The 18498-nt window shown below is 40.3% G+C and overlaps 1 protein-coding gene across 2 annotated transcripts in view; it reads left to right on the top strand.

The window, feature by feature from the left end:
- FLT3 (fms related receptor tyrosine kinase 3) overlaps nt 1-18498 on the top strand; it is a 119019-nt gene that overhangs the window by 79254 nt on the left and 21267 nt on the right. For both annotated transcript variants that reach the window (XM_023621450.2, XM_023621449.2), the window contains exons 5-15: nt 1689-1818; nt 3627-3754; nt 4076-4215; nt 4313-4466; nt 5522-5690; nt 13878-13981; nt 14675-14783; nt 15053-15231; nt 16023-16126; nt 16211-16343; nt 16433-16537. In XM_023621450.2, coding sequence (XP_023477218.2) covers nt 1689-1818; nt 3627-3754; nt 4076-4215; nt 4313-4466; nt 5522-5690; nt 13878-13981; nt 14675-14783; nt 15053-15231; nt 16023-16126; nt 16211-16343; nt 16433-16537 — 1455 coding nt within the window. The remainder of the gene's footprint in view (nt 1-1688; nt 1819-3626; nt 3755-4075; nt 4216-4312; nt 4467-5521; nt 5691-13877; nt 13982-14674; nt 14784-15052; nt 15232-16022; nt 16127-16210; nt 16344-16432; nt 16538-18498) is intronic.

Here is an 18498-nt window from a genome sequence, read left to right as displayed (position 1 = left end):
AATGCAAATTAAGACCACAACAAGATACCATTTATACCCACAAGATTGTTGAGAATTAAGAAGTCTCGGTGAGTATATAGAGCAATGGTGAATGTCTGCCTGCTGTGTAAGTGGAAATTCTTATAATCACTTTGGAAAACAGATAGTCATTATGTGTAAAGCTGAACGTGCTCATATCATATAAATCATCAATTTCACTACTAGGTGTAGTATTAAAGAAACTTACATACCTACCTCATTAGAAATGTACAAAATGTTCATAGCACCATTGTTGGTAATATAAAAAGCTGGAAACAACCCAAATGTCCACTGCGAGAAAATGGAATAATAAGATTGTGATATATTCACCAATGGAATACTATATAGCAGTAAAAAAATGAATGAAGTATAGCTACATGCAAAACCATGAATGAGTCTTAAAAACATGAGGTTGGATGAAAAAATGAAATTATGCAAGACTACATATTGAATGAGACCATATGTTGAAGCTCAAAAACAAACAAAACAAATCAATATATTGTTTAGGTCCACACATCTCTGTGGTGAAAACATTTTTAAAAGCAGAGAAAGGGGCTGGCCTGACGGTGTAGTGGTTAGGTTCGTGCACTCCGCTTTGGTGGCCCAGGGTTTGCAGGTTCAGATCCTGGGCGCGCACCTACACACTGCTGGTCAAGCCATGCTGTGGCAGTGTCCCACCTACCAAACAGAGGAAGATTGGCACAGGTGTTTGCTCAGGGCCAATCTTCCTTGCCAAAATAAATAAATACAAGCACAGGAATGATAAGCACAAAATTCAAGATAAAAGTTACGTAGAGTTGAGAGATGAGAAGAAGCACAAAAGTAGATTCCAAAGGTATTTATTAATATTCTGGTTATTAAGTTGGGTATAGGTCCATGGGTATTCCTTTTTATTCTTATGCTTCAAAATTTACACTTCATATATACTTTTGTGTATACGTGTGTGTGTGTGTGTGTATGTATAAAGAATTACATAATATTTTTAAACAAAATTTATTATAAGGAGGGAGATTGGAATTCAGTAGAGGGAAACTTTCCTTTAAAAGAAATGGTTTGTTGAAAAATGGAACAATTTACCCTGGGAGGTAGTGAACGCCTGTCCCTAGAGGGGTCCACACAGAAGCAGGAAGAGAGTTTGTATGTTAAGCATTGTGGGGTGAGGGGCAAAGTGTGTTGGTCCCACGTGAATGGGAGGCTAAGCTAAACCTCTAAATTCGGTTCCAATTCTAACTCGATCCTACTATATTTCTACATTTCTAGATCAGTATATTTCTGCCTAGTTCTAAATAAAATTATGGGAAGAAAGTTGGCTGTTAAACTGTATGAGTTTTAAACTTTATATTATTTCTAGTTTTCTTTCTCTTATGCATATCGATATTTGTATTTTTACATGGCCTCACTCCGCTTACTTTAGTTGTCTGTGGATTTACGAAATACCCAAAGAAATTGGCTACAAGGATAAATGCTAAAGTTGGCACTTCAGCCAGTGTTAAATTTAATATTCTGGTGAGGAGAAGATATATTATTATATATATTTGGAGAAGAGCAGAAGACACTGCTATGGTATAAAATACTAACTTTTCTTAATGATGTAGGATTCTTTTTTTGAGGGGGCTGCTAAGACAATTATTTTTCAAATATTAAAATGTTAATAATTTATGATGCTTTAGATACACTGCTTTACACATTAAGGAGACCTTACTTTAGAAAAATGGAGAATCAGGACGCCCTGGTCTGCGTATCTGAGAGCATTCCAGAACCAATCGTGGAATGGGTGTTTTGCGATTCACAGAGTGACAGGTATGACACGTATAAAGATAACTGCTATTACTTTACTTTTTTTGGTCTTTTTCTAATATAGTTGACATCAGGTTACCAAATGATAGGAATGTGGTCCCAAATTTTAGAGGAAAAAGAAAAAGAGGTTACCTATAGACGCTGTATGTACAATTTAATTTATTACCATTTTAACAGGAAACTTTGGCTCCTTAAAGAGAGAGTATGGACTTCTCAGGGAGGGTAAGGGGGATGTTTTAGAAGGGCGTCTTGTGGAACTCCTCAAATGACTCACGTCACTTGACTGCAGGGTCCTCCCTGGACATTACACCACACAAAGGAAAGCCCTTTTAAGTTACAGAATTGTTGGCTCCCGGAGCATCTTGTTGAGGAACCAGAAAGGTACTGATTTTAGTGTATAATTCCCATAAGTAAGAGATTCCCTGTGAATAATTTGTCATTATTCTGTTTATTCTGGAAAAACAGTTTAATATGGTTGTTTAAAGATGTAGAATCTAGCCCAATTCGAACCCTGGTTTGCTTACTACCTGTGTGGCCTTGGGCAGGTTACTTAACCTCTCCTGCCTCATCAGAAGAATGTGGATATTAACTGCCTCCTTACAGGAGTGCTATGAGGATGAAGTGGATTACAGAATGTGAAGCACAGAGAGCAGTGCCTGGCAGATAGGAAGTGCCATATGATGTTTACTCTGTCTTTTATATGTGTCATAGCAAAGTTCTCATAAAGTAAGAATTTAGGCAGTTTGAACTAGTTAAAATTTACTAAACAACTTTTATCAAAAAATGGGACTAAATAGAAGGAGAAAAAGTAAAAAATCAGGTTACCAAGTGATATGAATTCGTGATCTCAAATTTTAGAGGAAAAAGAAAAAGAGATTACCTGTAGGTATATATGTAACATGTGCACAGAAAAAGAAGATTGGAAAGCTACACACCAAAATAATAGCAGTTTGTATCTCAGGGTGGTAGGAACATGGGCAATTTAAAATTTTAATTTTAATTTAAAAATTTTAAAAGTTCTTTTCTTGGATGTTTTTTCTATTTTCAAAAATTCCTGCAATGAACCCAATTATTATTGTCTTATAATAAGGGAAAAAATCTCAAGGAAGACACCTGAACAAAGAAAAGCATACACTCGCATAAACTGATAAAGAGGAGAAAAGTGGCTCTACTGAGACTCCCAGAGCAGAGTCTGCTTTGGGAGAGGTCCTGGTCAGGGAGCTCTCAGGAGTGTCAAGGTCCGTTTTCTGCTGAGGCGGGGCGAGGGGAGGGTGTGCGGGCAAATCCCGAGATGTGGCCGACCGCCCTCACGAGTGACAACGCGGCTGTCCTCTCTTAGCCCTGGGGACTCTGGTGACTTTTGCAACTTGAGCCTCTCCCTCTCACTGGTAGTCCTCTTCCGTGCTTCAGGATACCCACAGAGTTAAGCTGTATTAAAACCTAATCATGCCTTCCTTTTCTCTCCCCTCTTCTGTCTCCTCTGTCTTCTTTCTCAACTCTCCTTTTCTTCTCTCTCTTTAAACAACAACTAAAAAAGAGGTCACCAAACACAAAAACTTTTAAACTGTTTTATTATGTAGTTCTCTCATGTTACTCTAATTGATTGAGATAACGAGAAACTAACTAGTTCCCTTATGAACTCTGCCAAAACCATAGACTGGGGTTTGTTAACCTTTTGACCTGCCTCTGTCTCGGCACTCTTAAACAGGCTTAAAACAGGCTCTAGAACCTGTAACTTTGTTCTTGTCCTGAGCATTCATTTGTAATTTTAAAACATGTTTAGTCAAATGACATTTGTTTTCTCATTGCAGCTGTAAAGGAGAGAGTCCAGCTGTTGTTAGAAAGGAGGAAAGCGTACTTCATGAATTATTTGGAACAGACATAAGGTGCTGTGCAAGAAATGAGCTGGGCAGGGAATGCACCAAGCTCTTCACAATAGGTAAGACCATGATATTATGTCCTTCTGTTTTCAGTGACAATCCCTTAGACACGATCTGGGACTAATCGCGACTGCTTAGGTAATCATTCAACTTCAGAAATTCCATAATTTCTTTATACCGTTTTAAATGTAATATTATGGATTCTGTAACTGATGATTTCTTCATAAAAGAGCAGGAAATCTCTAAAAGATTCTTTTATTAAAGTGGTTCGTAACATTTGAGATGATGTTAAAAGCTTTGTTCTTCAGAGTGTTCAGGATATATTTTGTGATGAGGAAAAATCGTGTTTTTTTCTGACTCAGGATGTTTTCATCTTCTAGATCTAAATCAAACTCCTCAGACCACACTGCCACAATTATTTCTTAAAGTAGGGGAACCCCTCTGGATAAGATGCAAAGCTGTTCACGTAAATCATGGATTCGGGCTCACCTGGGAGCTGGAGCATAGAGCACTGGAGGAGGTAATATGGAGAGTCTGCATTCTGAAAATGCAGGAACAAGGAGCTAAGAGTGCAGGTTGAAATCATTAAATTCCAACTCTGTTCTGTTAAAATCTAGGGCAGCTACTTTGAGATGAGCACCTATTCCACAAACAGGACTATGATACGGATTCTGTTTGCTTTTGTGTCATCAGTGGGAAGAAACGACACTGGATATTACACTTGTTCCTCCTCGAAGCATCCCAGTAAATCAGCTTTGGTCACCATCCTAGGTAATGTGGGCTGCCCATGTGATCTTTATTCACGTTTTTAGTTGCTTTCCTGTCGAATGGGAAGTATGTACTGCAAATTCTGGTTTCAGTATAATGCTAGTATCAAGAAACTGAGAGAGAAGCTGAGTTAGAATAGCTTTTCAAATAGCGGCTGCCCGCTCCTTCCTTTTCCAGTTAAACCGTGCCCCCTGGAATGCCACTGTCTTTACACTGACCACATTGTAATGTGACCATCTGTTCGTGCATTTTTGTCTTTCCATAGACTGTAAGTTTCCCAAGGACGAGGATAACCCTTTCTATCCTTGTAGTCCCAGAAGCCAGCAGAGAGCCTGACACAAAATAGGCTCTTAATAAATACTTGTTCTAGAACTAACTGAGAGGGGGCAGTGAGCAATGATCGAGAGAAACAGACAAGCACTTGCATGCACTGGAATTTGGGTGGACCACGAAGGATCTGAAAATAACCAGGCTTTAATAATCTCAGATAGGTGGTAGCCTTCAGCCATAATGAAAAGGCTAAATGAAATGATTCTGAAATGAAATGAAGTGATTCTCTTATCAAACTAATAAGGAAGTGGACTATAAGGAAGTCCTGAATATTGCTGGCTAGATTGTTCTTTTATTTGTGCCCTGGATGGTTTTATGTTGGATGTGTCACAAGAGGTGTTCTGGCTGAGAACAGGGGCTTCCAGACTCTGTCACTGGACCCCTACTGCGTTCATGGTTGGCCAGGCGGGGGGAGCCCTTCAGTCTCTTGAAATTGTTTGCAAAGTTGGTAGGTTTATTTATACATTTCTTTGGAGGACAGTCAATTATTTACATCCATTTCCTAGCGGAAGCTTGACTCCAGAAGGTGATGAGCTCAGGCTTATGGCTGGGGGCAGGACTCCTGTATTCCTTGTTGGACTATCGGATCCGACCTGCGGCATGCCCACATCTGAGTTTTCTTGTGATAAACTGATGAATAAAAGTTTATTTATCTTCTCAATATATTTCCATATGAATCTCATTATATAATTTATAAGTGCTTTTTTCTTATTTTTTTTTTTTTACAGAAAAAGGATTTATAAATGCTTCCAAATCAAGTGAAAATTATGAAATTGACCAGTATGAAGAGTTTTGCTTTTCTGTCAGGTTTAAAGCATACCCACAAATCAGATGTACGTGGACCTTCTCTCAAAAATCATTTCCTTGTGAGCAAACTGGCCTCGACGACGGGTACAGGTGAGACAGCAAAGAGCCCTGGGCCTCACCAGCATACATAGCGCGACTCTTCCCGTTGCGCTCGAGAAGAGCAGTTTTGTATTATGGGTTTACATATTATTGAGTTGACATTGAAGATGAGGAGACAAACAGCAGATGTGAGGACACAGTGACAGTGTTATAATCAGTTCAGATAGTGTAACCCACTGCACGAAAAAACAGAAAGAATTGTGTTAGTTTGAGTTTGGTTCTGTGGCGTTTTCTGAGTCACCACCCTGTTCCTTCCTGATTGAGGGGACGTGCATAGCACGCTGAGTCTCCTTGAGCACATTGCAGATGACTGAGGAAGTAAAACCCCTTAAGACAGGAAAACATTATCTATAGGTGTATTGACTTAAATTTTCAAAAAGTAGATACAGAAATAGCCCAATAATAAGTGCTGAAGGAAAATTTCATTTTCCTGGTGATTTGTACAACTGTCCTCAAGGTTCTCTTATGGGAGAAAGTCTGCATTCCCTTCAAAGTGTATTGGAAAACAAAAAACGACTTTTTTCTTGTATTTTCTATGGCTATGACACCTCTTATCTCTTCAAACTAATCCTATGTAACAAAGTTTCAGCCTAGACCATGAGGGACTCGGAGGTACTTGTCATCTCTCAAGCAAGTCAATAGTCTAGAATAAATCATTGTTTCTCAACACGTGGTTCATAAACCAACTATATAGGCATCATCTGGGCAAATTTCAGACATGCTGAACCAAAATTGAGGCAAAATGCCCAGATTTTGCATTTTTCATGAGAAAATGCCTATCACAGGTCTATATCTGTGCTGTGCAATGCTGTAGCTACCCGCCATATATGGCTACTGAGAACTTGAAAGATGGCTGGTCCAAATTGAGATGTGCTGTAAATGTAAAATACACACTAGATTTTGAAGAATTACATGGAAAAAAAAGGTAAAATATATCATTAATAATTTTTATATTGATTATATATTAAAATGATAGTATTTTGGATATATTGAGTTAAAGCCTATTACTACTTCTTGCTTCTTTTTACTTTTCTTATGTAGCTAGCTGGAAATTTAATTTTGCATTATATTTCTATTGGATAGCACTGTCTAGGTGAAGAATAAGAGTTAAACTTTTTTCACTTTGATTCTTTTCAGTGTTTGTTTCATGATTAATGCAGCCTCCTTCATACCCGAAAGTGATTTGTAACTGATCCTCGTTTGCATTTTAAAAGACTGTTGTAGCGCAGTTTGCAAGGAACCTTCTTTCCTCTTCCACCCAAACCTCCTAATGTTGGAAGCATTCGTTTTTCAGGTCATTAAGAATGCAGCCTTTGGTCTGTGAGCTGACTATGAGTGATACACACTCCGCTAACTCAGGGTTTGTCAACAGCAGCACTATTGACATCTTGGGCTGGATAATTCTTTGTTCTGGGGGCTCTCCTACGCATTGTAGGATGTTTAGCAGCATCCCTGGCCTCCACCCACTGGAGGTCAGTAGCACCACCACCCCCATTGTGACAACCAAAAATATCTCCAGACACTGCCGAACGTCCCCTGGTGAGGAAAAATTGCCTATGGTTGAGAACCACTGCCTTAGAGGGATCACTCCATTGTCATAAGCCCTTATTCTGAACCATCAACCTTTTGAAAGCAGATGGCCAGGGAGTCAGCCCTGTCTGCCTGGTTGAACTGACTACCACAGGCCTGTGTTGAGAAGGATCCCCTCCCTCCTTTGTATTGTGACCCAGTGTCAGAGAAGCTCCTAACACTATGGGATTCTCTTTTGAAGCTGATTCAAAGAGATAGAGGATCAGTTCAATTTAGTTCAACAGATATTTCTTTAATGTCTTCTTGATCAGTTTGATACTGTGAGGGGCTATAACAGTGAATAAGGTAATATCTCCTACCCCAAGCCCCCCTAATTTACACAGGCACGTTTAAGTGCCGGAGGCCACTCGGGAGATCATTACTACAGTGCTGATGACATCTGGCACAACTTCTTGACATTAGATCTTACAGAATTACTGATTAGAGGACCATGTCTCTGATATATGGGTCATGGGCCAATCTAGTGGGCTAGTTAATTTGGTTTCATTCCATGGCCACAATCTGCACCCCTGACCCCAGGTAGTTATCCTATAGAGGTAGCCAAATGAATAAATCAGGGAAGGTCCTGATTCCTGTAGTGTTTTGTACCTCTGTCATCTGTAATTACCTGGTAATGTAGTTAACCTCTTTCTGTGTTGAATCTCACCAGTGAGTTTGCAAGCGCTATAAGGATAGGCTCTCCGTCATTTCTCTGTTTTTGTACAATGCCTCGTTCAGTCAACAGGTGTTAATAAATGAATGAATTCATCATCACCCCTCGAAAGCAACTCAAAGTGCATAGCCTGGGCCTGAGATGAGTCAATGGTATCTTCTTTGCACTGCAAGGACCACACACGAGGCACTTACCGCAACATCCAACACCCAGTGTTGATTTTTTTTAAAAAGTTCTTGGAGAACTACAATGTTTGTTGGTAACAATGCTACACCAGGTGTGATGAGCCACTTGATATACAGTGCAAAGGGAAGATGGAGTCTCCTTCTTCATGAAAAAAGCCTCAAAATATTGAACAAAAAATGAACAATGAAAAATTTGAGCACACCTCTGGACGCTCTAAATGTCTTTTGCTCTCCACAGGAGGCTCTGTTGAGATGAGGGGACAGATTAAATTATAATCTGAGTTCTTTTCAACTTTTTATTATAAAAAGTTTCAAACTTACTAATTATCTGAAGGGCTGCGACAGTGAGCATCCTTTACCCACCACCTAGACTCAATAATTTAACCGAACTGAATTTGTTTTGTGAAGTACAGTATTTTTTTTAAAAGATTGGTACCTGAGCTAACAACTGTTGCCAATCTTCTTTTTCTTTCTGCTTTTTTTTTTCTCCCCAAATCCCCCCAGTACATAGTTGTATATATTTTTTTTAGTTGTGGGTCCTTCTAGTTGTGGCATGTGAAGTACAGTATTTTAATCATGTTGCCAGAGATGACTTTATAAGTGTGACATGAGTTTTTTACGTATAACTGAAAGGTCTGTGTTATAACTCTACTCCTGAAAAAGCTTTAGTGCGGTCATGATGTGTGTGCCAGAAGTCTTTCAGCTTCCCCACCTTCTCAGCTTCATTTCTCCAATTTACTTCCTCAAATATTACACCAAAGTTTATTAGGGCTTGCCTTTATGTGTTTGCATTTTATTAAATTATAACTTTCCAGCAGTCCTGATATCCTGGTCTTGAGAAAAGGTTCTAGGATATTTCATCTGTTAGTTTCCGTAATTTCCCATCTCTATAGACTTAATTATAAACACCAAATCTACCTTAGCTTTTCCCAGTTTCATGGTAAAAAACAAAAAAAAACAACTTATGAAAATGTTATAATTATTAGCAATTTCTTCTGAAAGACTCTCCTTAGGCTTGCCCAATCCTTGTGTTTTCCTTTTCCCTGAAATATTTAATTTCCCAAATCTGTGAGTCTAAGTTCTGCTCATAGGGGTATTAACTGAGCACTTTCTGGTAAGCGGCAGTGTGGTGGTCATCTGGGCTCTGGGTGGTGAGGTGGGTCCTTCTCAGGGACAGACAAACAGAAACGCAGGCTGTCAGATCAATGAAGCGTATTGAGCCTCTCTGGGAGGATGGGTTTTTTTTCTGAAGGAGATGAGCCTGGAGCGTCCGTATACAGAAAGGAGGGAAAAGATGTTTGGATAGAGTGAAGTACCTGGAGCCCCCAGCCACATCCGGCCCCCCTCAGTTGTAAGGTATTAACCACATCGTATGAGGCCACTCACTGAGAATCAGAGAAACTTCTTTGAGCTCTTACCATGTGCCAGACAAAGTGCAAAGTCCTTTATATGGATTACCTCAGTTATTCCTCAGAATCCCCTTTTGTGAAATATGGAAACAGGCTGTTACTTGCCCAATCACTTCGGACAAGGTCAATTCCCTTCATTCACTCCTGTTTTCTGAAATTGCCTTAAAAAAAAAAGAAATAACACCCATAATTCCACCTCTAGAGGTTATGTTTCAGACTTTTTCTATGTAACCACCATGATAGAAACATATAAATATAGATTTTTTTACAAACAAGAAACGCACTATGCCATTTGTAACCTGATTTTTCATTTAAAAATGTCATTTCTGTCTATGTTAATAAGTATAGTATTATATCTTACATTATTTACATTATCATTTTAGTGGCTGTATAGTATTCCACTTTTTAGAAAACTGTATTTCACCTAGCTCCTATTGATAAGCATTTACTTTAGCTTTTTTCCTTTGCATCTTTCTTTTTTATTTGAAAGTGATTTTCCCACTTACTGTATACCCCAGAGTAAAGCTTCTAAATGTCTTTTTTCAAAATGTCTACCAGACTTACTAAGCCTCATAGTAGTGATAATCTAACACATAGATTGTGTTTACTACATGCTAGGCACTATTATAGACACTTTTACAAAATTGCTTTAATAAAAACTTAACACCGAGTTCTCCTCCAACAACCATATGAGGTAGATACTATTACTATCTTCATTTTAAAGATAAGGAAACTGAGGTACAGAGAGCTTTAATGACTTGCCCAAGGTCACACCACTGAGCAATGGCAGAGTTGGGATTCCAGCAAAAACAGTTGGCTGCAAAGCCTGTGTTTTTAACCACACTGTTGTACTGCCCCTTGACACCCACTCATTTCAGAAGTGTGAGATTCTCAAACACAGTGTATGAAGAAACAAAATACAAGCATGCTGTTCGGTTATTTAAAAGTAAAAGTGTGCCTCCTGAGGAGAGTGCCACACTTTGCTATTGAGTTTCTAATGGTCACCCTCCCCCAGGCTTGTCAGCTCCCCTGGAATAAAAGAAAAATGAGCATGGTTTTATATAGAGTAATATAAAATCATCAGCATCTCTCTCCCGCCCCCCGACTATCTTTATCTTATTCAGGGCAGAAATTTGAACAGATCAGATTCAGCTTGAGCCGGGCTGTGTTCCTCTCTGCCCCATCGAAACTGCAGGCTGAGGGAGATAGGATGGCCAGCTTCCCCAGGGGGTGACTGTCGGTCCTGCCTAGAGCACCTCAGTCTAGTCAGCTCTGCTCTCCAGCTTTGGGAGCTCTCAGCATCCCCAGGACATGCTTGATTACTCTCTGCATTCTGATTTGACTTTGATGATCCCTTGCTCTTTGAATAAAGCATTCTTTACTTATGGTGTAAAATTACTCCCCGAGCCACTGGAAGGAGCCTGCCCTTTCCCACCTCCTCCCATCCAGGCACTAAATGGACAATAAAAATGACCTGCATTTTGATTATACAGAGGAGAAAACTCTTTTCAGAGTTGTAATGAGAATACATCTTCTTTGTCACCAAGATGTTATTTCACTGTAAACTCCAATTTCCTGATGTCTTGTCTCATGCCAGCTTGCCCTTTTTAGAAAAACCCTAGGGGAAAGAGGAAGCTTTGAATCTCCCAGTCACCTAATTGGTTAGTCCCCTTGGAATTTCCAGAGGCCTTTCAGCGATGCAGTTGCTATTTGCTAGGGGTGACTGTCACAAACAAGGGGACGACCTGTTTAAAATGACCTGGATATTCACTTATGTGTTCAGTCTACTTATGGGACCCATCTCCCATCTGGAAGACTGAGAACATTTCAGATGCCATCCTGTCTAAACCCTGGCAGATCCTACTCCATTAAGGCAGCACACGAAACTTAGGAGGGAAAAAGTTTACAAAACATTTTGCTTTGGTGCCTAAGAGTCAGTAGTTGTACTGGGAATTTCTTTTTTCTATCAAATTGATAGGTGCTTTTGGCATGGTCCTTGGCTAGCCACACTGGCTTCTTTTCTATCTCCTCTCTTCTTCCTTTTCAGGGTCTTTGCTATTGTCCTGTGAGAATTACATTTTCCCTTTTAGAAGCTCACATCTTTCTCTTCTTGGACCACTTAAATGCTGCCTTCCTAAACTCTGGAAATCGCACGTAGCTGTATTTACTTTTCTTCCTAGGTTATAATTTGGCTTTCCCCAATCTTTGCATCACTTCCGCTTAACCAACCATTTCCTTCTTGTTGTCCAGAAGTAGGTCAGGATAAGAAATTCCTCTTTTTACTTCTTCAGACTTCTTGTTAATGAAGCAAACATAAAGCTTGTTAAATGCTCTCTTGATAGGTCAGAGAAATAAATTCTCGCGTCACTTTACATACTCAGAATTGCCTTTTAGCTTCAGAGTTAAGGGCAAAGAACGTTGGTGTCAGATAAACATGGGCTCAAAAGTTGTTCTGTCAGTTGCTAGGTGTGTGTTTTGAATCTTAGGGATCAATTGGGATTCTATTCTCTCCCTCATCTTCCATATCCAATCCAGCACCTGCTATTTCGTTTTTCCTGGTGCTTCTTGGGTTTGCTCTCTCCTCTCCTTTCCCATTTTCCCTACCTTAGACAACGCTTGTCTTTTCACACTCTGAACTCTCAAGTCTGAACATTTACTTCTCCTCTCATAGGACTTCCCACATTATACTGTGAGTGTTACTTACTTGCCTGCCTTCACGACCAAACTGTAAATTCTGTGAGAACAGAAATCTAATTTTCCTAACTCACTGTTGTATTCCTGATTCCTCCACAAATAGGCTCTACCATTGACAACAGAATGAGTGAATGAAATGAATGAATGAATGAATGAATTCCTGGGTTACTACAATAACTGCCTCCAGGCTTTTCTTCAATAAACTTTTCCTGCTGCCATCACTCTAAACTAGAATACTGTTCATGGTATTCTCTCCTGCTCAGGAACCCACAGCCTCTTGTTTCTGCTTTCTCCTTCAGGCCTAAATAATTAGGCCCCTGGTCAGTGGACCCACCCTACGTGTTGAGCCCTCTGTTCTACTACACCCCATAGACACGCTGCTCCAGGCAAGAGGCTTCTCCATTCCTCTCCTTTGTGAGCTTAGGAATTCCTGCCTGTGTCTTAAGTCACGCTGTTGCCTCCTCCTTGGCTATCTTTTCTTTTGCCTTCTCATTAAAACCAACTCATCCTGCAAAGACCTCACTCAAGTCCTGCTTCTATGAAGCCCTCTGAACTTTTCCCACTTACCCTGGCCCCTGCCTTCTTTCATCTTCTATTGGCCTTCAGTTTAATACTTTCACTATTCTACTTATGTAGGTTTTGTCCCCTGACCTGGATTATATCTCTGAGGGCAGCAGCCACATATTATAGGTGTTTTGCATCCTACGTAGCTCCTAGTTTAAGGCTGGCTTCCACTCCAGGTCCTCCTGTTTACATTTCTACCCTGCCCATATATAGTCTTTTGTTTTTTGGGTTTTTTTTTACTTTAAGTAGGTTATACAGAGATGGCCTAATTAAATATTTTCAGAACACACCTTAGATTTTCTTATTCTTATTCCAAGGAATTTTTTTTCTATTTCTTCAATACATGAGGGTGTATTCCACAGCTCCTTGCTCCCCTACCTCTCCTACACTATCCAACATCCCACTACAATATCCAGCATCCCATATACTTGGTAGGCACGGTGGATAATCCCCAATATCAAGTTATTCATGTCAAAATGTATTGAGTGGCTGATGACCACTCCAAGTAACTACTAGAGCATGCTGAGACCACCCAAATATTTCTGTACAAACTCAGTGGATTTGAACCCTCGTCATTGGTAATTGCAGTGTAAGTCAAGGGTGGTCATAGGTCCTGCCTCGGACCAACGTCAGAGAGCCCTCCTTTCAGGAAGCAGGGGAGTTATGGGCTCCTCCACCTACAGAGGTTCTTCTGTGGTTCTGGGAAGTCAGACTAATCCAGAATGTATAGAACAGTAGGGACAGGAAACTTCGAGGAGCCCCAGACTAGATCAGTGCTTCTCAACCTTTAATGTGCGTGTGAATTACGTGGAGATCATCTTAAATGCTGACTCTGAGTCAGTAGGTTTGGGGTGGGGCCTGAGCTTTTGTGTTTCTAACAAGCTCGCAGAGAATGCCATTGCTGATGCTGCCTGTCCGTGGACCACACTTTGAGTAGCAAGGGCCTAGCATACAGACACCTCTTGTCCCTTGAACATTAGGGAGTGAATGTCTCAAGGAAGACTCCTCTCACACACACTGTCATTCATTTCAGCGTCTCCTCTAAGAATCTTGCTAAGCCTATCTTTAATTCTTTTTCAAACAGCATATCTAAGTTTTGCAACCACAAACACCAGCCAGGAGAATATGTATTCCATGCAGAAAATGATGACGCCCAGTTCACAAAAATGTTCACACTGAATATAAGAAGTAAGTTAAATTGTCAAGAAGTTTAATTTTATTCTCATAACTACTTAATTATTTATTAACTATGACCAGAAAGAGCTAAGTAATGGCTTAGAAGGAATGCTATAAAACTGTTTTTATATGCTGAAGTGTTATGAGATTTTACTTTCATGTCTATTGGCTTTGTTTATATATATATTTTTCTGTGTTCATCCTTTGAGGCTAAGAATTCCATGTCCTCTCTGAATATGCTTTAGCATTGTGATTTTTTTTTTTAACTTTAGTATTTTGAAGGATTGTGTTAAGGAAAGGCTGAAAATCATAGTACCTGCCACTTATTTGTCTTAATAATTTTTGTTTCTGTGGTGTATAAAAAGATGAGTGCACACTTCATTGGACTTTTTGCAGGTACTTCTTGAGCTAAGAATAATTTTGGGGTGTGTAGGTAAATAGAGACCCACACCACAGCTCTCTAAAGGAGAAGGCTAGCAGTGGGACAGTGGAGTTGCACAGATAGGTGGCAGGGCAGCTGGTACAGAAGTTTACAACACAGGCGGGAAAGAGGGAAAAACCAAAGATCTTGAGTCATCCTGCATGAGACCCTCCCAGAAGCACAAACTGGTTACAGTGAATGGCAGCCTATATGAAGCCAGCTTTGAAACCATTTCTGGAAAGTACCATACAACATGAGCTTATTTTTCACATTGTTCTCTTCAGGGAAACCTCAAGTGCTAGCCGAGGCGTCAGCAAGTCAGGCTTCTTGCTCCTCCGATGGATACCCATTACCATCGTGGACCTGGAAGAAGTGCTCAGACAAGTCTCTGAAGTAATAAGGGCGTTGGTGTCTTTTGGATTGGAAGAGCACAAAACTCACACTGTGGCGTATTGACTCTTTCCCATGAAGCCAGTTTAAGGAGAAATGATGAAATATTTAAAATGCTTCCCTCTGAGTCAACCATAATTCTAAATGGTCATAGATTGTTTCTGATAACTTGTAATAGATTAGGGTCTTTAAGAGTTCACTAGAGAAACCCTAACTTCCCATCTGATGACAGCCCCACCTATCTAACCTCTCTGTCTGCCATTTCCTTTCAGCTGCACAGAAGAAATCACAGAAGGAATTTGGAATAAAAAGGCTAACAGAAAAGTGTTTGGAAAGTGGGTCTCGAGCAGTACTCTCAACATGAGTGAGGCCATAAAAGGGTTCCTGGTGAAGTGCTGTGCATACAATTCCCTTGGCACATCTTGTGAAACAATCCTTTTAAACTCACCAGGTATACAGCAATTGCTGTTGCAATGCACCCCCTTCAGGAATTCCCCACTAGCTGTTAGTCCCTGCCGTTGGCTTTTGTTTGGGGAATTTTACAAGGGTGTATAGGTTCAGTGTGTGAGACAAGAAGGCTTTTTGAGTCAGGCAAGAATCCCCACTGAATCTATACTGTTTTGGAGTTCAGGAGCAGAGTGACTTCTATTTAGGTTCTTATGACTCACGGGTTTGAGCGACGTAGGTAGAACCCTAAACTCGCAGTGCAGTGAATACCTACTGTAACATCCAACTCTAGAGAAATAGATTTAGTAAATCTGGAGTTTCTGTCATTTCCCTTTTTGCTTAATCTCCTTATTTGCCTTTAGCCTGCTGTTTTATAATTTGTAGTTTGTTTCTTAGAGCCGTCCTAAGTTAAACAATTCTGAAACCTGGCCACTTACACTAATAGTTTAGAATCACCAGCATCCCAAAATAAACTTCTCCACATTCATATGATATCTTCACAGGGGAAACAGAACCTTCTTTATCTAATTTGTGCATCCTGTGGGTTTAAATAGATGTAATTCTTATAACCCTAGTAAATTATTTTTAAAAATGGTTTTGGAATCACTCAAAATTTTCTAGGAAGGAAACTTGTCCTTTATGTGAACATTGCCTGATTTTCTGTGGGGAGTAGCGTATTTGTAGAGTGCTTGTAAGGGCTGCAAATAATGGTTACTCAAACAGGATGTGAGGTAATTGAATATAATATCAGCCAGGAATTCTAACTCATCGCTCAGTGACTCTCTTTCCTTGCAGGCACCTTCCCTTTCATCCAGGACAACATCTTCTATGCAACAATTGGGATTTGTCTTCCCTTCATTGCCATTTTAACCATGCTGATTTGTCACAAGTACAAAAAGGTAAAAACAAAGATAACAATTCACCGTCGTTTCCTAATTCTGAAGAACTACCTGTTGCTAATTGACATTATTTCATCTCTGAAGCAATTTAGGTATGAAAGCCAGCTGCAAATGGTACAGGTGACTGGTTCTTTGGATAATGAGTACTTCTACATTGATTTCAGAGAATATGAATATGATCTCAAATGGGAGTTTCCAAGAGAAAATTTAGAATTTGGTAAGAACAGAATGTTCTAAATGTTTCTGTAGCATTTCCATTCTGTTGGAAAATCTTTGACATGCACTCACTCACCATTTCTCTTGCAGGGAAGGTGCTAGGATCGGGTGCTTTTGGAAAAGTGATGAATGCAACAGCTTATGGAATTAGTAAAACAGGGGTGTCAATCCAGGTTGCAGTCAAAATGCTGAAAGGTACAGTAAAGTGGAACAGTAGCCACAAAGAGGCACAAAGATGGGAGGCGCAGTCTCCTACCTCCCCCTCTTCTCTTTTCCATCATTTTTGTGCTCACTGCTTGCTGTGTTTCAAGGCTAAAAAGGGAGTGAGTTGGGGTTAGTGTCAACCAAATTATGAATACAAAATACAAGTCATGAATACAAAACACTTCTTCTTCCTCTTCTCTTTTTGTTTAGTTTTTTTTTGGCTTCAGTATTTGGGGATACTGTTGCTACAGGTAGATGTTGTTTCTTACATTTTGATACAGACTCTGGGTAGAAGAGCAAATTGGAGCCCTCTGTATCACTTCCCACTCATTGCTCTATCTACTTCCATCTGGCATCCCCTGCCATCCCTCCCCCTAGCATCACTCACTGAGCAAGAACACCTCCAGCTCTTGGAAGTCACTGATCACCAACAAACTAAGTCTAATAGGCGTTTCTCAGTCCTCATGTTACTTGAATTTTCACCGTAAATTAGCATGATTGACTATTCTCTCCATCTTTAAATGCTTTCTTCTGTTGGTTTCCATGTTACCATATTCTCCTGGTTTTCCTTCTGTCTCTCTGCCTGCTTCACAGTCGTCTGCTGGTTTGTCATCTTCAACCCAGCTATTTATGTGGAGTTCCTAAAGGCTTGCTCCTGGGCCTCCTTCCATTTTTACTCCACATGTTCATCATAGGTTATCCCAACCACACCTGTGACTTCACCCTATGTACCACTGGTTCTCATGATTGTGTCTCCCTTCTGAGCTTCAGGTTCCTATGTCCAAATGCTTGGATATCTCAAAAGTCCCTTTAATTCAGTTTATCCAGATTGACTCCTCCAACCTGGATCCTCCCTCAGTGCTCCCTCTCTCAGTGATTGGTTACGAGTGCCAAAGACTAAAAAAGCCACATTCTACACAATCGGGCAAACCAGAAACCTTGGACTCGTCCTTGAAGCCGACCTCATTTTAACACGCCGTAAACTGTTCCTATGAGGTTTCCTGCTTATTGTCTCTTGAGTTCATCCTCTTCTCTCTTTTCTCTATTACTACCACCCTAGTCCACGTCCATCTCTTCCTAATGGCTGCAATAACCTTTGGATTCTCTATACTGAAGCATAAGTGATGGTTATGGAAATGCAAAGCAGAGCATATCATTTTCCTGCTTAGCATTTCCACTTGCTTTCAATTACTCTTGAAATCGTCTACACAGTCCTGCATGATGGAGCTGCTGCTCGCGTCTCCACCTTGCACTCTCTACACAGCAGCACGCTGGCCTCCTTTCAGTTCCTCCAGAGCAGCATGCTCCCTCCCATCTCAGGGCCTTTGCACAGGCTGATCCTTCTGCTTACCCTTCCCCTTTCACGTAGTCATCTCCCACTCCTTCAGATCTCAGCTTAAATATCACTTCCTCAGGGAAGACTTCTCTCACACCACAGACCAGATCAAGTTCCCTGCTATACGCAATCCTTAGCTGTCTGTGGGCTTTTTTTTCCACAGAATTTATCACAATTGTAATTACATATTTGTTTAATTATTCAATTAATGTCTTATCTGCCACATTCGTTTGTAAGCCTCATGAGGGCTGCGTCTGTATCTGTTTTGTGCTACTCTCTTTCTTCTTGGTCTTTGCCCACCCTGTTTCTTCAGTATGGAATGTTCTTCTTCTCCCTCTCTCCTCACTGTGAATTCACCTGGTTAACTCCTATTTTGCCTCAGGTCTCAGCATAGACATTTGGTGTGCCCTTCCCCACCCCTCCTGAGGCTAGGTTAGGTGGTCCTCTTGTGTGACCCCACAGCACCCCTACATTCATTTGCCATGTTGCATTTATCACACTATATTGTAATTGTTTATTTACATGTCTCCCTTTTCCAGGAGACTCTAAACTCCAGGAAGACAGGGGTTGTGTCTTGTCTATCATTCATTCCCCCAATGCTTGGCACTTTGGCTCA

The sequence above is a fragment of the Equus caballus genome, chromosome 17 (genome assembly GCF_041296265.1).
Source record: "Equus caballus isolate H_3958 breed thoroughbred chromosome 17, TB-T2T, whole genome shotgun sequence".
NCBI classification, from domain to species: Eukaryota; Metazoa; Chordata; class Mammalia; order Perissodactyla; family Equidae; genus Equus; species Equus caballus.
Note: the sequence above shows the minus strand (reverse complement) of the source record. Positions and strands in the feature narration are given on the sequence as shown.